General features: G+C 33.9%; 2 protein-coding genes and 1 pseudogene across 2 annotated transcripts; 1 reads left to right on the top strand and 2 right to left on the bottom strand.

The window, feature by feature from the left end:
* Positions 1–7,379: 7,379 nt before the first annotated feature.
* LOC110646736 (double-stranded RNA-binding protein 3-like) lies at positions 7,380–9,074 on the bottom strand (annotated as a pseudogene).
* A 1,757-nt stretch (positions 9,075–10,831) lies between these two features.
* LOC110646742 (probable protein S-acyltransferase 7) lies at positions 10,832–16,504 on the bottom strand. Its single transcript, XM_021800278.2, has 5 exons — positions 16,146–16,504; positions 15,066–15,248; positions 12,411–12,707; positions 11,752–11,985; positions 10,832–11,642 (listed from the first exon to the last, which is right to left on the bottom strand). Exons 1-5 carry the CDS (start codon positions 16,239–16,241, stop codon positions 11,124–11,126), a joined length of 1,329 nt encoding a protein of 442 aa, XP_021655970.2. The 5' UTR covers positions 16,242–16,504; the 3' UTR covers positions 10,832–11,123.
* A 3,024-nt stretch (positions 16,505–19,528) lies between these two features.
* LOC131183285 (uncharacterized) lies at positions 19,529–20,272 on the top strand. The gene has a single exon (XM_058153910.1). The coding sequence runs from the start codon at positions 19,529–19,531 to the stop codon at positions 20,270–20,272; it is 744 nt and encodes a 247-aa protein (XP_058009893.1).
* The last annotated feature ends 3,190 nt before the right edge of the window (positions 20,273–23,462 follow it).

The raw sequence follows: 23,462 nt of genomic DNA, 5'->3' as shown, positions 1-23,462 counted from the left end.
TTTTTCTTTCTACAACCCCATTTTGTTGTGGTGTTCTAGGAGCTGAAAAATTATAGTTGATTCCATGTTCATCACAATATTTCTCAAATAAATAATTTTCAAATTCAGTTCCATGATCACTCCTTATAGATGTGATGCAAAAACCTTTTTTCATTTTGAACCATTTTACTAAAAGATGTGAATTTCTCAAAAGTTTCATCTTTGTGAGCAAGAAAGAATGTCCATGTATATCTTGAATAGTGATCAATAATAACTAAGGCATGTGTCTTCCCACCAAGACTAGCAAGAGACACGAGTCCAAACAAATCAAGATGAAACAATTCTAATGGCCTAGTGGTAGAAACAATATTTTTAGATTTAAAATATGCTCTAGTATGCTTTCCTAATGCACATGCCCTACATTGAAATTCATTTTCATAGTTAATCTTTGGAAGACCTTTAACAAGTTCTTTCTTGGATAATTTTGAGAGTGTATGCATGCTTGCATGTCCTAATCTTCTATGCTATAAATAACTAGAATTATCAAAAGATACTAGACATGTACCATGATTAGTTTCAAAGTTATTCATGTCAAGCAAGTAAACATTATTAGATCTATTTGTGACACCCCTTACCCGTCTACAGTATAGCCGAGTAAGATATGCCACGCAGTGTACCGGAACACCCTATTTTAATTCAATCATTTTTATTCTTCCTAATTTATTTTTTTTCATAGTTATGAAGTACAATTTGTGAAATATAATTCATTTAAGTCATTTATTGAAATTATAATGTAATTGAGGTTTCGCAAATTTTATAGAAAATCTGACAGAGTACCGGATAAAAATAGAGAAAACTGTTCTTCAGAACTTGAGAAAAACAGTTCCAAAATTCTCAATCAATCCCAAACTCCATTTCATCAACAAAATCTCAATATTTCTCAAATATACTCCCAATTCTCATTCATTCATTTCATAAGATATTCATGTACAAATCATAAATAAATATTCGCTTTTTCATTCATAAACACAATTTTCACTATTTATATCAATATCAAAATACATTACATAAGTCTTAATTACACACGAGAAAATAAAAGTTAATTACAAAATATCAAAATACAACCTAGTGTCCTATCAATGCACTAATGACGGTGAGGTGACACGGATACTATGCAAAGCTGCAGAAGGTCTCACCCAGTCTGTGGTCTACTGGGCTCTCGGTCGGTCTCTCCAGAATCTACGCGTGGCAAAAAGCAACGCGCTAAGTAATAATGCTTAGTGGTGCTAATAATAGAATAAAAAAAGAAATAACAGAAAATAAATATGCAGTGCATATTCTGATATCTTATGCCGATAATTTTTCGATCATTTTTAGTAATCTTATTTATTTTGTACTTGTTATATTCATAATTTCATTAAATTTATTTACTTTCATTTTTGGTTGCCCAAGTAACTTATACTGAATGATTGGACTGGATAAACGGGTAAATTGGCACTAGGTATCAAGTACCTCGGGCTGTCATACCATTGGTTACATATGTATCTCCCAGTGCGTAATAAAACAAATAATAAGCTGTAATAACATTAGGCATAAGGCCAAGTATCAATATAATGACAGAATGGCTAAAAGCCATAAAATCACAGAATGGCATAATGCCATGTGCAGTACTGCTAACTGAACCCTATTGGCATGTCAAACTATCCAAACCAATCTTACTAGGTGTACTAGGGCATGTTATACTTTTAAATTGTACAATTCTTGAAATTTAAGTTTAGATGTTACTATTCATTTCATTAGTCAACTAAAATGTTGACTTTTGCATAGATAATAGGTACATTGGTTCTAATACTCCCAATATACCACATTTTGCATTTTAAAATTGTTGGTATTGGTTGCCAATACCATTTCTAAGCTTAGCGTTAGTTATTCAAAATTTTCAGATTTCAAGCCTCATATTTATTGTTCTATTGGTCATTTGTACAGTAGGAATTTAGCAAAATTGTCTTCATGAAAGTTGTTCCTTATTGTGTCTAGTTACATTTCTTTTTTTGAATCACTCCATTTAGAGTTTTGTAGCTCAAGTTATGACCTAAATACCATAACTGGCCGGATTGCCAAATTTTCAGATTTTCTGGGCAGAACCAATTCTGCAGGTTTTGTGCACTGACTGCAGGTCAATTTTTGAATATGTTATGATCAAAATTTGGATTTTGTTTCTCATGAAAGTTGTAGGTTTATGTCTCAGATTTCTGTTGGTAAAATTTCAGGTCAATTGGACCTTTCTACACTGAGTTATGACCAAATGAATAAACACTATTCATTTGGTCATTTTGCCCAGGCAGAATGCAAGTCATCCGGATTAGGGCAATTTTTAAGTCAACTTAGTTTGGTTTTCTAGGTAGGGTTTCTACACTAAAGTGGTGCCATTATGTGTCTAGTTTAATGTCCAATTGGCCTTGCACCAATTAAACTTATACAACTCCATTTATGGCTGCCCAAACCTATTGGACTCACAACCAGTCCTGCAGGTCACCAAGGGCAGCATGCCTAAGGTCAACTTGGTTATCCTTACTCACTTCAATTCCTCCTCACACACATTCAAATGGTTACTAATTAATCATTACAACATCATTTTGTGTCCAATTATATCTACTCACATATTTGAGTTTCAAACTCTAATCCTAACATTCCAAAGTTACATTTTCTTGCACTAAACTCATAAACTAATGTTTTGAGTGATATAATCATATCAAGGGTAGCCCATTCACTCATTTAATCCAAAGAAACCATCAAGACCACAACAAATCCATGGCTGCCAAAAATAGGGTAACACCTTAACATGTTTATCTTCAATGAACTTACACATATCCTAGCTCAAATTTGCATTCTAACAAAAATTTAAAAGAAAGAATCAAAGATTTGGACACCAACCTCTTTTGCTAACTATTCCAAGTCTCCAAAACTTCCTTCTTTCTTCTTCTTTTTGCTGGCTAGAGGATGTTTAAGTTGTAAGATCAATTTTTTGCGAAGCAAGGTTGTGGTTTTAAGGTGAAATGCAGTAAGATTTGGGAGCTTACTCAAGCTTCCATGGAGGTTGGGTTAGGGTAAGGTTTACAGCTGGTCTGGTTTTGGGGAAGAAACAGATTGTTTTTTGTTTATTTTTACCTCATTTTATCTCTTTTTAATTGGTTTTTAATAGCTTGTTCAATTGTGATTGGTGGAAGCACTTTTAATGACATCATATGATGTCATAATTCCCTATTTCTTTCATTTTTCTTTCCTTTTCTTTTCTACTCATTTTCAATTTAATTTTTAGAAATATTTATTCATATTTTATGTCATAATAATTATTTACTTAACTGGACAAGTCGGCCAAAAATCATCTCTGAAGACGAAATGATCAAAATGCCCTCCGTTTGGCTTAACAGACTAAAATTGTCTGTACCGATTGAAAATTTTTTCTAAGCATTTTCTTGGCATTCTAATGCCATAGAAACCTCAATGACTCTTCTCTGGAGTCTCAAAAATTATTTTATGAATTTTCTCTCGGGTCTAGGACTCCTAGTTACAAGTACCGCAACTTCCCATTGGGTTATCCATCGCTAGGGCACCGGCTCATTTAACTTGGTTGTATTTTATTTCTAAAATTTTTCCTAAATTTTTCTTATTAATATTTGAGTTAATTATGATTCCTCACTTTAGTTTAAATATTTTTTTTTCCAGACGTTCTAACTGTCCGGACCTACACAGGTCACCGGAACAATAGAATGTACGGAGTTGCTACAGGGAGGGTGTTACACTATTGGCAATGAACAATGTGTCATTATCTAAGTTATTGATTGTACAAAGAGAAGAAGTGAACTTTACCTCAAAACCTTTATCACAAAGTTGGCTTATACTTAGCAAGATGTATTTCAAACCTTCAACAAGTGACACATCTTCAATGCAAGGTTTGGTTCCAATTGTATCATTTTCAATTATTTTTCCTTTTCCTTTATCTCCAAATTTCACATGTCCTCCATCTACCATTGTGATTTTTGAAAACTTATCCTTTTCACCGATCATGTGCTTTGAACAACCACTATCTATATACCATTTTTCACTTTCCTTCATCCTTTTGAAACAAACCTGAAATTTAATCATTTAGCTTTAGGTACCCAAGCAACTTTGGGTCCTTGGGGGTTAGTGACTTTAGGTAAGGTTCCCTTTGGCACCCATACCTTCTTTACCTTAAGGAGACCCTTCCTAAGTGCACAAGAACTAATCATATGACCTCTTTTATTGCAATAATAACATGTGACATTAGGCAAGGAGAATGTAGATGCTTTAATGAAATGATTTTTGTATTTACCATAGTTCATGAAACCATCAAAACCAATTCCATATTTTTCATTTGAAATTCTTTGGTTTCCAAGAAGTACATCTAGAGTTTCTTTTCCTTTTGTAAATTTTGCTAAATCATTTGTCAAAGATTCTATTTTAGCTTCAAGAACCTTATTTTTCTCAATGAGCTTTTCATAAGTTTCTTTTGATTTTTTTAACTCCAAATCTAGCTCTTTAAACAAAGCAATTTGTCCTTTGTAAAATGCATTTTCCTTATACACATTGGACATGGCAATATTTTGTGATCTCAATGATTCAATTTCTAAATTCATTTTAGTGCACTTTCTCTTATAGTTTCTATACTCATCATATACTTTAGCAAATGCAAGTTCAAGTTCCTCTACATTAGGAGATTCAAGAGAGTTTACCTCATTATCACTTTCTTCTTCCTTTTGTGAACTTTCGACTTTCTCTTCAAATGCCATCATACAAGGGTGAGCAGTCTCCTGGTCACTTGATTTATCATTTGAAGATTTTTCACTGTTGCTCCATACTACTTTGATAGCCTTCTTGCTCCTGTCTTTTTTTCCTTTCTTCTTTTTGAGCAATGGACATTTGGGCTTGATATGTCCTGGTTTGTGATACTTATAACATACAACTTCTTCTTTTGGATCCTTGAAACGTTTATCCTTGGGAGTATACTTTTTCAGGAATTTCTTGTATTTACTTCCTCCCTTCTTGAAAGCTCTTTTGAATTTTCTTGCAAGCATAGCCATTTCATCATCATCATCATCACTTGAAGCATTTAAGTTGTCACTTGAGTCAACTTTAAATACAACTCCTTTCTTCTTATCTTCATCCTTATTTGACTTGAGAGCAATGCTTTTCTTCTTCTTTTGCTTATTTTCAACTTCATCTTTCTTATATACCATCTCATGTGTAATGAGAGATCCAATGAGTTCGTCATAGGTGAATGTTTTAAAATCCTTGGTATCTTGGATAACTATAGTCTTTGCTTCCCAAGATTTTGGAAGTGATCTAAGAATCTTCTTTACAAGTTCAGCTTCCTTAAATCTTTTACCAAGTGCTTTGAGAAGATTGACAAGATCGGTAAACCTTGTACTCATATCCGCAATTGATTCTCTTGGCTTCATTTCGAATAGCTCATAATCTCGGATAAGAAGGTTTGCTTTGGACTCCTTGACGACATCCATTCCTTCATAAGTGACCTCAAGCTTTTCCCAAATTTCCTTGGCAGATTGACATCCTAAAACACGATTGTATTCATTAAGGTCAAGTGAGCAATGAAAATATTAATAGCTTTAGCATTTACAGAAATTTTCTTCTAATCATTGTCATTATATTCATCTTCATTTTTAGGAACTTTAGTATTTCCTTGACCATTCTTTTGAGGAACATGTGGATCATTTTTAATAATTCTCCATGCATCAATATCTACAGATTGTATGAAATTTCTCATTCTCACTTTCCAAAATGAGTAATTAGTGCCATTGAAGAGTGGTGGTCTAGTAATTGAGTAGCCTTCTGCTAGTGGTGCGGGTATACCGGTAATGTTGCTAGATGAACCAGCCATTGGGGATCACTCCAAGGTTGTGACACCTTAAGCAAGAGAGACAAGCTCTGATACCAATTTGTTGTCCCAAAACAGTCCAAGAGGGGGGGTGAATTGGACTTAAACAATTTTTTGGCCCTTACTTATAGCCTAATGAAAAATTATGGCTTTGTTCAACTAGGTGCTTCTTTATATATAGTGAAAGTGATATGTGTTTCAATAATGTGTCTCTAAATTGCAATTCAAGCTTCAATCAATATTTATAGCAATGTTTGACATAACATGCATCACAAAATATTCAATTAATTTCTCAACTTACTCAATATATCCTCAAGTATATCAACTTAATCTATTCAATCAACATTCAATATCATGCATAGAAATTAAATTACACAAAAATAAAAAGATTAAGGTTAGAGAAATCAAACACAATGATTTTTATAGTGGTTCGGCTTAACTAGCCTACATCCACTCTCTCAAAGAACCCTCTTTGAGTCTTCTCTCCACTATTTGCTCTTTTAAAGGCAAGAGACCAAAAGCCCTTTACAACTTTTTCAACACCAAGCTTTTACCAAGGTAGCTTGAACCCTTGACAAGTGCTATCTCAAGCTCTCACACTCTTAAGCTTCAATAGGTACTTGTACAACCTCTCTTAAATTCAATTTAATGCTTTAATACTCACTCTATCTCAATACAAATCAAACTATAAAGAAGAGATGAGTTGATTTGCCAATGGTAGCTCAAACACTTTAAAGCTCTTGAAAGAAAGCAATAAATGAAAAATCAATATTGGAGTGCAATTGTGAGCTTTCATCAAGTGTAAAATGAAGTAAAGAAGGTGTATTTATAGTTCCAAATCATTTTAAACTATTTGAAACCTTTTTGGAACGTTATACACTCTGTTCTAGGCAAAATAACCGCTATTTTGTCTTTTTGTACAAAGTTGAGCAACTCTGATCATTTAGCAAACTAATAAAATTTTGGCGACAGTAATAAACAAGTTAGCAAACTAATATTTTAGCAAACACATTAGCAAACTAATATTTTAGCAAACAAGTTAGCAAACTAATTTACCAGATGTCTGTTTCAAATTGTAATATTTAAAAATCTAATTTAGACCTTAAAAAATATATATATTCCAATAGCAATATTTAAGGTCATGATGAGAGAAAATTTTATAAAGTAATTGAAAGAAAAATTTAATTTTGAGCTCCATTTGACTAAAACTTTCATCTATTCTTTTTACACAAGTCCTAAGACTTAATTTCTAACTTTATGATTTTCATACCTTTACTTTGAGTTTTAACTTTCATGATCTTGTTCTTTCTCAACTTTGATTCATCTTGAGATGCCTTTGAGTGTTCTTCGTCCTTAAATGCAACTTCAAAGATTTTTCATGAATAAGAAAGAGAATCTACACATCACTTAAAATTTAGTTATATAGATTCTATTTGAGTTTTGTCATCATCAAAATTAATGTTCATTTTGAACTACACGGGGTCAACATTAATAATACGAGAAAACTGTTACAGATTCCATTTAAAATTTCCTTAATTAAATTATGATAGAATTAAATTGATTTAAGATTAAGTGCTTTGGCACAGAATATGACATTGTTTTGCTCGGCTACACTGTAGATCGGGTAAGAGGTGTTACAAATTCTGTCTTGTTGAGCATTGATACCTGTGCTTATGCTCTTCTCCTGTTTGTGTGGGCTTGGATCTGGTAGATGATGATGATGATGATGCAGTACTAATAACTGATGCTGATGGGGTTCTGACTACTGCTGGTGGTGTTGCACAAACTGGAATAACTGATCTAATTTGAACTGCTGGGGCAATCCTGTGAGGGTGAGACATTCCAGAGTAAATAGGATTAGCCATGTGGATTCTTGAAGAAGTTGATGCAATTGAAGACCCATACATTCTACTACTACTAATGTGAGTTGATTCCTGCAGGGTTGTGCCAAGTTTCCTGGGATGGGGACTGTTTATAGAACTTGTACTATCCTTTTCAGTTGGTTTTTTGATAACGCCTAGCCATTCTTCCTCATCCTTTTGATGTTCTTCCATTGAGACTGGAATCTCTTGCATTTTAACTTCTTGTTTGCTATTAAGTTGTGTTTGATATATGCCCCTGATTGATTGGTAGAGAGATGGATTATCTCTACATGATTTTGGTGGCAAAATCTTTGAAGTTGTTCTTGGTGGGGGTGGAGGAAGGAGAGACTCAAAGGAGCTTTGCTTTTGCATTGAACTATCTGGGGCAGAATCCATTAACAGATCCAAGAGATTCCAATGTTGATGCTGTGGAGAGTTATTGGTGGTGGAGGAAAATGATGCAGAGCCATTAAGGTCTCTGTAATCCCTCACCATTCTTCTTCTTGCTTGACCATGATCCCTCTTTCTTGCTTGTCTGTATTCATACTTAAATCTAAAGTTTGAGAGGCCCCTTGCCAGAACTGCTTGATCTTGGTCCTCACGAGTCTCTAATTCTTTGTTTGTCAAGCAATCAAGGTTAGGCACTGCATAAAAATTGTACATTAATCATGCAAGTACTTCAATATGAGAGTAAGTCCAAAAATGGGAAGGAAAATTTTACTTCTTGTCAAAGCAGACCAAGCTCCTGTTGCGGCATTCTTCTCTGCTTGTTTCCGTGTCTTTGCTGGCTCTCCTGTGAAATTCATACCAGCAAGCTCCACTGTACAAGTAAAAGTTGGGACATTACCAGGACCTGAACTTACATTGGTATATACAGGGAGGTTAAGCCCAGCTCTATGTGCAGTTTCTTGAAGGAGGTTCTTTTAAATTCCAGTCTCATCCTTTGATTAGATTTCCAAAAAGAAGGGAAAAAAAGTCATCAGATTAAAGATAAATGGGTACACTTTAATCACTTCAATTAGAGAGGAAAACTAACCAAAACATATCAAATTTATCCTGCCAAAGAAACTTACAAGAACCCTCGCAGTTAAAGACCTTGAAGGACCCCTGGAAGAAAGGACATTGAGGGCTACTTCAGCAGCTGCATGTTCTGCCTGTCTCAATGCGGTGCAGTAACTTGGGCTTTCAAATATCTCACCATTGAAGTTCACAGAAGCTTTGAATCTTGGTGCATGATCAGGTCCTCTAGTGCAAGCATAAGAAGGAAGGCTGAAACAGCTTCTTTGCGCAAGTTCTTGCGGCTGGTTCTTAAACATATCTGCCGTGAAAAAAAAAAAAGAAGAAAAAAAAATCCACACCAATCAAATCTAAATGTATTCACATCATTCATGTCCAACCAAAAGGTGGGTGGCAACAAATAGAAATTAACTTGGATTCCTATGTGCAAATTAGGAGGATACCAACCAAAATAAGAGTTGATAAATTAACAATGATGAAGAAACTCACCTACTTCATCAGAACTCTCCCTTCTGCATTGGCATGGGACTATGGGAGTTTCATTTTCTCAACAGGAAAGAATCTGAGATATGTAAAGAAGAAAGAGGGAAGAAACATGACTGAGTGAAGTGAAAACAAAAAAAGAAAAAAAAGAAGAAAAAATTCAATGCAAATTTAAGCCAAGCTATAGTTCTTGGTCTAGATTTTAATGGCACTATCTCTCTCTCCCTTTATATTTTACACTTTACTCGTCAGAAAATAAAAATTGCATGAAAAAAAATATTTTTGAACTCCTACCACTCATCTAACTGTGTGTTTTATTTATTGAAAAAAAAAATACTATAAAATATGGGTAAACTTACAAAAAAGTCTTTTAAGCTTTTATGTGTAAATATCAGGTTTAAGAACTAATGAATTTTAATTTAATAATATTAAAATCGCTTTTAAAATTATATCAAACTTTGAGTTTTAATAGAAGTTTGTGAGGTCTAAGTTTAAATTTAATTGATTAAAAAAAAAATAACTCTTGTCCATTGTTTTGTGCTGACCACACAGTTACCTCTCCTACTTTGAGTTATTATTGTTTATTTTCCCATGGAGATTGCAAGTGGCTGTGTTCATGTGATGTGAGACTGAGAAAAGATCAGAAGTAAGCAATCCAGTGCCCCATGGCGGTGAGTTCAGTGGACATCGGCCCGCCACAATCCCTGACGGTAACCAGAAGGCCATTGTGGGTTTAATCCTCTGCGGCACCTTCAACTCAAGATAACATGCGCTCAATTTTTTAACCATTGAATGTATTTATTGTTTACAAATTAATTTGTCAAGTCTTTTCTCAAAGCTAAAAAAGGCCTAATGATCAATTTTAGCCAAAATTTTATGAGAATTATTAATTTTATAATTTTATATTAATTTTGGATAACTTTTATTATATTTTAATTATTGTAAATATGATCAATTTTTATGTATTATTTATCAAATATTTCTATTATTTATATTTATATCTTTGCAAAGTTAAAAACTTAGAATTATTTTTTTAAATATGAAGTTTATATTATTTATGTGTATAATTTTAATTATTCTCATATTCATAATTTCGTGAAGAAAATATTTCATTTAAAATTAAAATAATTTGAATATAAAAACCTAACACTATATTAGAAATTTTTTTTTCATAACTTCTTATATTTAAATATACATTAAAGTTTATTTATGTATTTATATAAATATAATTATACATTTTTTAAAATAAATTTTAAGTAAATTATAAAATCTTACAATTTTACAATACGAATGTACAGCTCCTTTGCTTATAACAACCTTAGTATCAAGGGTGGCATTCGAACTTAGCGTCCCCCGACTTAAGGAGTAATTGTACAAGAAGCCAGTGATTCTACATAAGATATATACATGAAATGACAAATTGAATAAATTCAATTAAAAAAATATATATTTATTTTGAAATCTGCCTTTTTATTTGTAAAATTCACTTTTATTTATTTCTTTATTTGGTTGCCATTTAATGTAAAATTGCTCATGCAGAATCTTGAGACTCGGGACACAAAATAACAATGACTTGTTACACAAGTGAAATGAAATAAAATTATATGCTAACTAATTCCACAAATACAAACGAAAAATCGAATAAGAGAAAAGAAAAAGAAGTCCCACTCATACAACAATACATCATTCCATCACACCCCCCACAAGAACAATGACCAAACCAATTCTTCCAAACACTCGGCTAAAAAGGTTCTCCCATACTGCACATAACATAGTTTGGAGCATGGACTCAAATGGTCTCACCTTGTACTCAACTGATCAAATCCCCATGAATCTATTGGATTAGTTATAAGACAAATTTCAGGCTATGAAACTCGGTTCTCAGTTGTCAAGCTACCACTGCCACTCCCACACGCACGGTTTGGTTCCCTTACTCTGGCCGCCAAGGCAAGAACTTCAGGTGACATCTCCCAGCTTCCACTTTTTCTACCCCAGCTAGATCTTCTTGGATGTATTCCACTGTGGTCCCCTTCCTCCACTACAGTCCTTATGTCTGGGGATACCTCACTTAATTCACCATCCTTTATGTTCAAGCGATCATTGTTTGCGAGTTGCCCCTCACCATGATCAGCCATAGCACCCATATCTCCCCACACTGTTTTCCTGCCCATTTCTATGTCATCCACAGCTTTCCCCATATTAGGACTCATGAAACCTCCACCAATTGGTCGAGTTGGTAAAGGTTCTCTTGGTACCTTTGCCCCGAAATTGTTCTTGGAAGGAGGAATACTGGAGCAAAAGATTTCTTTAAAGTTCTCAACCACGCCTTTATTATAGGGATTTGCTCTCCTATCATATCGGTATCTAAAATTCTCGTAAGTAGTCTGACAAGCAAGGTAACATAAATATCAAACTTGTATTCACATCTTAAAACAAACACTTGAATTAAGAAACATGATGGAATTTTCTAAATAAGGAAGATGAGTTTCTTACTTGATTAGTACTAATGAGATATAAATGGAAGGCAGTAAGGCCACCGACAAACCACATTGATATGAAAGTGTAAACTATTAGAACAATGGAGGCAGGGGTTTTGATCATTGCTTTCCAAATTGATGTGTGCTCTGATAACATGATCCTCCTGACGTAGACCCAGCAGAACACAAAAACATATATACAAAGAAGAGTTGTTGAGAAGACAAACGTGAAGAAGAATCGGTAATTTCTCTGCATCAAAAAATTTTCCTTCAGACACATTATCCACAAATTAACAGGAAAAGATATTCAAAAATACCTTCAGATTAACTGCCACAATTATTAATACCAGCATTTTATATTAATCCAAGAAACATGTGAACAAAGTCTCACATATAATATATTAACATTTGATCAAGTTTTAAAAACACCTATTGGTAAAAAATTAAGTCATATTTGAGATGAAATCAATCTAGATTGTGTCCATTTAATTATCATCTTCTGTTGGAATAGAAAAGAGTGAATTCATCAGGAAAAATGGGAGCAAAAAAAGAAAAAGAAAAAGAGAACTGCCATCCAAATTGATACATCACACCCAGCGGATAATAATATTTTGTTTTAGTCACTAAATATTAAGCTTGGCTATGGTAAACAACTCTAAACAAGGGATCACTTACCAACCCAATACATTGCCCAACCCAAGGACAGTGATGGTCAAATCGTTCTACACAGTTATTGCATATTGAACAGTGTGAACAGCGAGGAGGTCTGTAAAGCATGCAAGTATCACAATACTTTATCTTCACAACTGCTCCATTGACCTCTACCTCCTTAATTCGTGGCAAACGTAACTGTGGAGTTTGACCAGCACCAACATCTGCAGTTCCATCAAAGCCTTCTGGTTCTGGAGGATGTGCATTGCGGGGAATTATGCCAGGATCTCTTCCAGAGGTTAGCAGGAGAAGAACTAAAACCTGAGATATCACACACGTCAGAGTTCAGTATTCTGGGAACTCAACACTATCTTGCCTATAAAAGACACTGTAGAGTGCCTTGAGAACACATTTGTTTCTTTTAACTTCTAGGACAAGATAACTGTCTCCAAAGCAATCACCATCCAAAAACATTATGCCAATAAGAATAAGTGCCTTCCAGCAGTGGTACAGGCATTTTGGTGATACCTTCTGCTGCAAAGCAACTTTGCCAAAATCTATACAAAATACACAAAATCATAGAGGGAGTAATCAAGTCAGGTCAGGTTTGGGTTCAGAATGTTTCAGGTACTGCATTTTCCCATATGGATTTGAGTTGAAACTTGCTTGTAGGGGTGTGTACTATTCAGTTATAACCAAAAACAAAACCGAACCAGCCAATTCAGTTATTTGATAAAGGATAATTTGATTATGGGTTCAGTTCAGTTAATAAATCTTGAAATCTTTTGTTATTGGTCCGGTTACCTTTGGAATTGTAACCAAAATAACCGAATTTTTGAATAATAATAATAATAATAATTTTATTAATAATGTGTATTATTTACCATTATTCTTTATTGATAATATTGAATCTTTAATTATTTTTATTGATAATATATATTTATAATTATATTTTTGGTAATAATATATAATTATATTTTTATTATCAAATAACATATAAATTATTTTTAAGTTAATTCAGTTAAACTAAATAACAGAACCGATTTATATTTGGTTTTCTATTAACTTTCAGTCAAATTGGTTAGTATTTTAGAAATGGCTAAAAAATTTGTTTAGTTATAAATTTGGTTCAATTCGGTTAATCGATTGCTCACCCCTACTAGGTATTGTGCAAGTTTGGATCACCCAATGGGCCACTTTTGGAAATTCATGTCAATTTGTTTGGGTCTTTTGTGTAATTTCCTTTTCTTGGCTTTTTTTGGTACACGAAACCACATACGTTTACATTTCCAAATTCGAAGCAACCCTAGCATATGTATAACTCCACCACCAGCCTAGCCTACATAAGAAAATGAACACACTAAAGAACATGTTTGAAATTTTTTAGCAGTGCACCTATTATACATATAAAAATACACAGTTATGCATACATGTGTATTTAAAAGAAAATAAAAAATGCAAACACATAATTAATTATTTTTGAATAGTCCTTTTGTGAGATTATATACTTGGCCATAATATGAATGCCATTCCAATATCCACAGTTCACAATGCACACCAATCTGAAGAGCCTCTAACTGTATAAAAAAGGCTGGCATGGTTCACTAAGGTTGACAAGAAAACTCGGCCCCATGCTTAAAATATTTAAAGAAAATATTGGCAAGGTTTAAGTAAGTAACGAATATCTGTTTCTAAAAGGTTCACCCATCTTCTAAACAAGCCACACTTCAAAACTTGGGCTAACTCCTGAAGAATCTACTCATACTTTAATGCCACCTACAGCTCATAACAATCAGTTACACAACTTCCACGTTCATCTACACAGAAATTAGAAATCTTTAGCCAATCCCACCTATCCTACCACTGGCCACACCAAATTTAAATTATGCACTAATTTCTGTATGGGAAAGCCTTCCTTCTGAAGGAGCACTCCAATCATCCCCTAAGAACCCTTTCTTTCCTGTATCTTTTTTGGGCTGGATGTGCTGAACTGACTAAAGATGTGATTGGTGCTCAGTTGGTGAACTTTAGCTGCAATCTGCAGTGATGCACCAATGCAACAACTGCCCTGTTCTGGGTCTAATAGGGATTTCATTCCAGCATCAGGGAAGACCTGAAGAGTTGTCACTTGATAAAAAAATCCAGGTAAATAACATCTCATTCAAAAACAGCGCATGCTCTAGCAAAAGCCAGGCAATCCTGTTGCTCTATATAGCATGAGAAAATGCAACTATGAAGCAAACTTTCCAGAAAATCTAAAGATTTCCAAGGAAACTTTCTTCTTCGAGTCTTGTTAGAAAATAAGCTGCTTTAGGTTTTACATACTGCTCTAGCAATAGCCAGGCAATCCTGTTGCTCTATATAGCATGAGAAAATGCGACTATGAAGCAAACATTCCAGAAAATCTAAAGATTTCCAAGGAAACATTCTTCTTTGAGTCTTGTTAGAAAATCCTTGGCGCTTTAGGTTTTACAAGCTCACAGACCTGATTGAAATTGTCTTCGCATGACTTAGAACTACTAATTTTATGCATAAGAAAAATCATAATGTGATTTAAAGATCTGGATGATAGATAAATTTGGTGTGAACTTGAGATATATATATATATATATATATATATATATATATATATATATAGAGAGAGAGAGAGAGAGAGAGAGAGAGAGAGAGAGAGCTCACATATACGGTGAATACAGCAGCAACGACCATTATTGATACTCCCAAGTGATCAGAAAAATCATCCATCAGTTTTCTAGCAACAAAGAGACAGAAAACTGAAACTGGAGCAACAATCAGGAATATAGTCAGTGCAAGTGATCTTGCATCTGGTCCAAATATAAACCTCCCTTGAAGAAAGAATATCTGCAAAAGAGCATATCAATCAATTCTCAGTCAGCAACTAGAACCTCATTAAGTAATCAAAAGAACTTTCTTTCCCCTTTTTCCCTCCTCTACTTCCCTTGTTCAAAAACAAACAAACAAAAATATAAAATTTTCTCAAATTTCTGCCAAGTCAGACCAGATAACAGGAAAAAAGAACCCCTATTGGTGAACAACAACAAAAATATTAAAAGTAACACCTATTGTACTTAGCAAAACAATATCATACATTGTCAAGCTCATTCCAATTTCAAATTCCACTGAAAATAAAATGAGTGCTACAAATATGAGATAAATAAACACAAGGAAATGGCTTCCTTTCCATGGTCTCATGGCAGCATGACTCCTAATTTAGAAAATGCAAATCACCAAATCACTGCTCAATCAATCTTGAAACCAAGCTTCCAACTTCACAAGCAAAGCAGAACGATAACAGCAATGTTCATAGCTGTTCCCATCAATCCTATGTGACTGCCTGCTAGTTTTATCCAGAGAAGTGTGAACTGCTCCTCCAAACTGAATATTACCTGGTACTAGCACGTTATACTGATTAAAAAAAAAAAATCTTAAACCATTTCAGGTTATCTTTACCAGCATCACATCCAAAAGGAAAATTTTTTCAATAATAGGGGAAAAAAAAAAAAAGGAATGAAACTTTAGATGCCAACCAGTAATTCAAGTTCAAATTTACCAGGACATCCAATCAGTAGAAGTCAACACAATGAAGAACCTTATATTCATTACTTGTTAAGTTCAAAATGACAAAACGAATCCATTTATAGTATATTAATGATTAGCTTACGAATTACCATAAAGAAAAGCTCCAAGCCAAATTCCCATAACAAGAAAGAAGGAAAAAAAAAATAATAAAGAACTTACATTATTGCCTTTCCAAGTTTGATAGACCCGTAAATCATCGGACCCAACGCCAGCCGATCCAGAATCGGATTGCAGAGGTGGCGGCACCACGTACATTTCTCGATACGTATAAGAATAATCTCTCTCTCTCCCTCCCTCCCTCCCTCCCTATCAGCGTATAGAAGACCGCTTAAACCCTAGAAACCAGAAGCAACACCAGACGAGGAGAAAATTTGAGAGCTTGAAGAGCTCTCGGAGTTAAATTTTTAGGGTTTCATGAGATTCCGGCGAGGTGGGAATGGGGGAGGGGCGGTGGGGCTTCTGTGTTTGTTTGCGGGGTTTTCGGTTTTTTTTTTTTTTTTTCGTTCTTTGGGTTGTAACAGATAGTGTATAGGAATGGAGAAAGAGTGAGGTGGCGAGTTTTGATTGGATGGAGTATAGCGTGATGGACCGGGCTGTGGTGGGTGTGGACCGGGTTTGGTTGGTTTTTAACCCAACATAGAAACAGAGAAATGTGACTCGACCCCATCTCTCCAATCAAGGAAATAGCAAATTAAAAAAATTAAAAAAAATTTAATTATTTTAATCAATCAGTAATTTTTTTTAATTATTTTTTCGTATGTCATAGTGCATGCTTGTTTAATTTATTACTCGCGATTAGTTTTGGAGAGTTAGAATCGGGACGATGCAAATTTTATAATTTTTTTTAATAACTATGATAATAGATCACGAGTATTTAAAAAAATTAAAAAAATGATAATTTTATTTATTTATTTTAGGATAATGATAAATTTACGTTTTTATTATACTCTGTTGAGAATTTTTTTTATTCAATAAAAATATAATAACTCGAGTAATAAATAAAGAAATGTAATTTTTTTAATCATAAAAATAAATAATTTATATCAATTTTTTTATATTTTAAAAATAGAAAAAATAATCAAATTATTTTAATGATGTAATTAATTTTTAATTTTTATATAATTATGTTTTAATTTTTCAAGCAAGTAAGGAGAGAGAGACTGTTAGCGGGAGCGTGAGTGTGAGAGTGAGTGAAAGAGAAAGAAATCGACAGACTTTGAGAAAATTGTTTTTTTCAAAAGGAAACAGTAGAGTTGTTTTCTTGAGTTAATTTATGGTAGATAGATGTCAAGACAGTGTTGACTTTCGGATTTTGCATTTGTTTTTCTTTTTTTTTTTTTCTCAAAGTTTACCTTTCATATTTCAAGAAATAATATACAATACTCGTAAAAATAAAAAATTATTAAAAATATCCAATATATATAATAATAATAATAATAATAATAATAATAATATTTTTTATGAAATAAATGAAATCTTAATAATAATAATAATAATAATAATAATAATAAAAACCTCCCCTCTTACTTCAATTCCTAATGGGCAATGAAATTTTCATTCTCCAATGTATAAGCTTTCGTTTAGTTTTCTCCAAATGAAATATTAATCCTTATTTCTTGAAGCTTAATTAATTAACGTTATATTCTAATATACTAACATTTGCAAAATATTTTTATCTTATGAATAATTGAAATATATATTCCCTACTTGAAATCCAGGCTAAGTAAACAAATTAATACACTATTATTTAATATATTTTCCCCTCGTATGTTATTTGTTGTTGATGTCTATCTTCCGCCCCAGCATCGCCATTAAAGCTCGCAGTCTCCCTCCTCTGTTTCCTTTTCGTCTCCTATGACACTTTCTCCACAAAAATGTTTATATAATTGCTAGGATTTTATAATTTAAGATGAAAAATTGTGATACAATTACAATTTGAATTTTCTTTGTTGAGATTTGCTGTGTTGTAAAACAATTTTGTTGCATTTGTTGGGTTTATTTAGTTCTTGAAAATTTCAAGGACATATTTAATATTATTGTTAAAATTATTGTCAAAAAATATTATTTAAAATATATTTATTACAAATATTAAAAAATAATTTAAAATTAAATATAATAAATTTATATTAGAAAAATATTAAAATAATAAAATAATTTTTTTAAAATTTTTTTAATAATATTTAAAATATTTTTTAAAGTAATATTGACTAATTAATTTCAATATTAAATAGATATTAATTATAAATAAACTATGCTAAGAGCAATAAAATATTTAAGAAAAAGATATATTTAAGAAGAAAGAGGAGAGCATACGGTGAAATGATGGGGGGGCTTCCGTGGTATTCCCTGCGGATGGATGCAATAATGCAGGCAGTTGGAAGTACTGGAATTTGCAAAAATTAGGTGGGGCTGTAGCTTTTTTATGCAGCAATTAGCCAAAACTCCAACCTAATTCAATAATTAATACACGTCCTCCTTAACTTAATTAACTGTTATAATTAAATATCTCATCTTGTGGGCCCAACCCAAATCACACCAATAGCCTCCCATGCTTTTTGAGTGTCACAAGCATTAGGGATAAGACATGCCCATCTAATTTTTCGGTCGGTTTCACATTACTATATATATATTATTTAATATCACTGCATTAAAATTTAAAAGGGCAAATTATATTTAATGAACCTTGCCCAGAACAAAATTCCTACACAATGTATAAATTTCATAAAAAAAATTCAATTCTAGACAGCAAATTTAGCTCAACCACGGATAAAAATTTAGAAAATTTGCGCGATGTTGCAATCCGCCAGAATCGAGTAAGAGTGATCCATCATCCAAATAAAATGAAGAGAAATCATTCTGTGAAACTAGCGGCTATAAGTTAAACTGGCCAAACTTAGGAAAAAGATACTTCATATAAATTCACGGGCTCACCATTGTCACTCTAATGTTATGTTTGGATGAATTATTGGAGGGGAAGAAAAATAAATTGGTTGTGAAGAGAAGCAGAAATTGAGAAAACCACCTAAAGTGCGAGCAAAGAAAAGATGAGCACCAACAAGGGCAACCCTCTTAAGTCCCAAATTCAAAAGACATTGATCTTTCTCTAATAGTGCTTGAGTGTAATAAAAGATAGTGTAGGAAATTGAGTCTTCCCATAGAGCAGTAAACTTTGGAAGCAGAGGAGCAAAGTATGCTGCCCTATGGATCAGTTATGGTAACAAATACTTCCTCTCAAGCCCCAATGGCGAGCCCTGCTCAGCAGGCTCGCCGACAGCCATGAATTGCATAAGTTGGAACTGCCGAGGCTTGGCAAGCCTCGGACAGTTCTAGCTCTCAAGGAGCTAGTACACGTTAAAAGGCCACAAGTTGTTTTTCTGATGGAAACTTTAGTTCATGCTAATGTGATTGAATCGCTTCGGATTAAATTGGGATTTTTTAGTGGTTTTACGGTAGACAAAGAAGGAAGAGGAGGGGGTCTTGCAGTTCTCTGGCAGGATTCTGTTTCAGTTAATATATCTTAGTTCTCAAACAATTGCATCGATATGATAATCTCAGACAATTCTCATAGGGATTGGAGACTTACAGGGTTCTATGGCTTTCCAGAAAGAGGTAGAAGGAGAGAATCATGGAATTTGCTTACTAACCTAGCAGTTGCTTCTTCGCTTCCATGGATTTGCATAGGTGATTTTAATGACCTCCTGGTGGCAGACGATAAAAGAGGGGGATATGCTCATCCGAACCATCTCTACCAGGGGTTTAAAAATGTTATCAAAACCTGTAAGCTTCATGATGTCCCTCTAGAGGGTTGTCCATTCACATGGGAACGTGGAAGAGGCACTCAAAGGTGGGTGGAGGAGCGTCTTGATAGGGCTTTCCTAAATGTTGAGGCTCTTCAGATGTTTCCAGACTGTAGGTTATTCAATTTACAAGCTTTAATGTCGGACCACTCCCCTATTCTTCTGGAATTAGATGCTCGGAAGTGGGTCAAGGCTTCCAATTGTTTTAGGTTTGAAAGTGCATGGTTAAGGGAGTCGAAAGTGACGCAGTTAATTCAAACTAGCTGGGCTAGTAGTACATCGAATTGCCTTATTGATAAGCTAAATAATTATGGTAAGGATCTGGCAGATTGGGGAAAAAACTTTATAAAACGATTCAAGCACAAGAAAAAGGTTCTTGAGAAGAAAATTAACAGGTGTTGCAGTGCTAGGACAGGCCTTTTTGGAGGGGATCTTATCTCTTTAAATAAGGAAATGCAACTTCTTTTACAGCAAGAAGAGGACTTCTAGAGGCAAAGAGCAAAAAAGTTCTGGCTTCAGAGTGGGGACCGTAACACACAGTACTTCCTTGCTTTAGCTTGAAGTAGAAAGAAAATGAATAGACTCTCGAAAATTCAGGATAAAGATGGCAATTGGGTCTACGAAACATCTCTAATGGGTAATGTGGCTTTGGAGTATTTCAGTTCTCTGTTCACTAGCAGCAAGGCGAGTATGATGATGCCCTCAGGTGTATTTCAGAGAAGGTCTCTAAAGAAGATAATGAGATGCTACTCAGTCCTTTCCAGGTTTGTGAATTCAAGAAAGCTATCTTCCAAATGAACCCAGATAAAGCCCCAGGGCTAGATGGGCTAAATCCAGCTTTTTTATAGAAATTTTGGCATTTGATAAGTGATGAGGTAATCAGAAACTGCCAAATTTGGCTTAATTCGAGTGAGATTCCTCCCTCACTCAATGAAACGATCATTGTGTTGATTCCAAAAGGTGTGGAGCTGAAGTCGATGCAGGACCTATGGCCTATATCCTTATGCAATGTGCTGCTCAAAATTATCTCTAAGGTTATTGCCAACAGACTAAAAAGGATTCTCCATAAAGTAGTTGCTCTTAGTCAATTTTCTTTTGTGCTGGGTCGTGCTATTTCTGATAGTATGCTTGTTGCTTTTGAGACTATCCACTTTATGAAAAGAAAGTGCAGTGGAAGGAAAGGGGAAGCTGCTCTCAAATTTGATATTAACAAGGCCTATGACAAAGTGGATTGGACTTACCTGCATCTTGTTCTTCTGAAATTAGGTTTTAATGAGTTGTGGGTAAAGTTAATCATGAATTGTGTCACCGTAGTTAATTATACCATCAATGTTAATGGTATGGAGGTGGGTCTAGTGAAGCCGAGGAGAGGTCTGAGATAAGGGGATCCGTTGTCACCATACTTATTTATCCTCTGTGCGGAAGGCCTAACTACTTTATTAGCAAGAGCGGAACGACTAGGTCATATCCATGGGGTTCGCATCTTCAGGAAAGCCCCACCTATCTCCCATCTACTTTTCGCTGATGATAGCTTCCTTTTCTTCAATGCTGAAGAGCCTAAGGGCAAGAAAATCAAGGAAATTTTGAATAACTATGAAAAGGTACCCAGTCAGGCTATCAACTATAAAAAATCAGGTATTTTTTTTAGTGGCAACGTCAGACAAGATTTAAAGCTCAAAATTAAGGATACCCTTGGAGTCTACAGCCCTATCAACCATGGGAGATACCTTGGCCTCCCTTCCTTTATTGGCAGGAACAAGAGATAGATTTTTGCTTATTTAAAGGAAAAAAACTGGACAAAGAAATCTTCATTGGATGTCTTGGGATAGGATGTGTTGTAGGAAAGACGATGGTGGATTGGGTTTTTGAGACCTTCATTGCTTCAATACAGCAATGCTAGGAAAGCAAGGGTGGAGCTTAATAAAGAACTTAGAATCTCTTCTAAGTAAATGCTTCAAAGCTAAATACTACCCAAGGGGTAACTTCTTGGAGGCCTCGGAAGGGGCAAATCCAAGCTATGTCTGGAAGAGTATTTTGCATTCCCAGTCGCTTTTGAAACGAGGTTGTCATCTTAGTGTTGGGAATGGGATGCACATCAGGATTTGGCAAGATCCCTGGTTAAATGAAAATGACAATTTTTGGGTCAAATCATTCCCACTACAGGACAGAGAGAACATGACAGTTGAAGAGCTGATTAACCCAGTTCGTAGGTGTTGGGACAATAATCTTCTGAGAGGAATCTTCCAAGTGAGAGATGTGGAGGTTATTAACAGCATGCCTATTAGTATTTTTTATAGGGAAGACACCTGGATTTGGCATTTTGACAAAAGAGGCAAGTACTCAGTGAAATCGGCTTATCATGTGGCCACAAATATGAGGGGAGGTGTGGAGGGAAGAAACCCTCATGATCATTGGCGAAAGTTGTGGAACCTGAGTATTGTTAGTAGTATGCCCTAGAGCATATCATTTAGTATGTATCTTATACATATTTTATTAATAAAAGGTATTTTCACTTTTCCGTTTACATAATATATTTATGTGTAATAGAAAAGGTCCATTGATATTTTATTAGAAATTCTATTCTTAAGTTGTTAAGAATATGAGTGACAGTATTTCTAGCACAAAGTATCATAAATAGGTTCACAATCGATGATACTTCACAATAAGAACATGACTTATCTAGAAAGATTATAATCATGTTTGTTCCCAAGTTATTTATATGAGATGTAAATAAGATGGAATGGTGAGTCTCATGCCATATAACAAACATGATAGGCACTTATACATGATAAGTAGGTCGAACCAGTGACATTTATGACAAGCACATGGAGTTTACTCTTGTCAGTGTATTGTCATAAATTATATCAGTGCATATAATCTTTAGACCTGAGATAGCATAGTTATCTTGTATATAGGTAGTTTGAGTTTGATATTGCTTTCATACTTGTACTGTGTATGGGTATATAGGCATGTGTTGGCTCGTACTAGTTATATATGGAGGTAGGTGTTGATCAAGATGGAATCTGTTTCTCTAAGTAAATAGGGATAAAATCCCATGTTCATTTAATTGTTCTTGATGTTTCAAGTTCCTGACCAGAACAGATAGATTTAATCATAAAAGATTTCTGATGAGAAAATCTTTTTAATCAATAAATGGAATTAAAAGAGAACATAATATTCATAGCAAATGGGGTTTGACGTAAACCATGACTCCAGCTCGAATTGGAATTTTGTAATAGAGAGATTCTAGTGCATAGTAACATAGGATTATAGGTTCATTTAAGGTAAATCTTATTGCTGATTGGGTGGCTATGGCACGCTATGCTAAGTGTTAACCATAGTCTATGAGCTATATAAAATAATTTAGAGAAATCATTTATGGTAAGAAAGAGTTCTGATAAGAGTTGATATCATGTCTCATTGCCAATTAGTGATGAGCCTAGTAAGTCACATATACATAAGTAATCACTAAATTAAATATAATTTAATTAATTAATTAAAGAGTTTAATTGATTAATTAAATAGGTTTAGTTAGCAATTAGATTGCAAAGTCCCTAGCATGGCTTGAAACTAAATCTAGGTTATTGGAAGTATGGTATAAGTTAAATTTATATTTAAAGTGTTTAAATATAAATTTAATTAATGAGAAATTAATTAATAGAGATTAATTAATTTATTT

The sequence above is a fragment of the Hevea brasiliensis genome, chromosome 1, assembly GCF_030052815.1.
Source record: "Hevea brasiliensis isolate MT/VB/25A 57/8 chromosome 1, ASM3005281v1, whole genome shotgun sequence".
Taxonomy (NCBI): domain Eukaryota; kingdom Viridiplantae; phylum Streptophyta; class Magnoliopsida; order Malpighiales; family Euphorbiaceae; genus Hevea; species Hevea brasiliensis.
The sequence above is the reverse complement of the archived record's forward strand: the minus strand, read 5'-3'. Positions and strand labels throughout refer to the sequence as shown.

Bases quoted from the DNA above. Each gene is read 5' to 3' on its own strand.
- LOC110646742 (XM_021800278.2), bottom strand. From the start codon at position 16,241: ATGTACGTGGTGCCGCCACCTCTGCAATCCGATTCTGGATCGGCTGGC. The intron at 15,249-16,145 runs GTAAGTTCTTTA...GCTCTTTTGCAG, and splicing joins AAACTTGGAAAGGCAATAAT to ATATTCTTTCTTCAAGGGAG. The intron at 11,986-12,410 runs GTAAGTGATCCC...TTTTTGATGCAG, and splicing joins TTGGGCAATGTATTGGGTTG to AGAAATTACCGATTCTTCTT.
- LOC131183285 (XM_058153910.1), top strand. From the start codon at position 19,529: ATGATAATCTCAGACAATTCTCATAGGGATTGGAGACTTACAGGGTTC.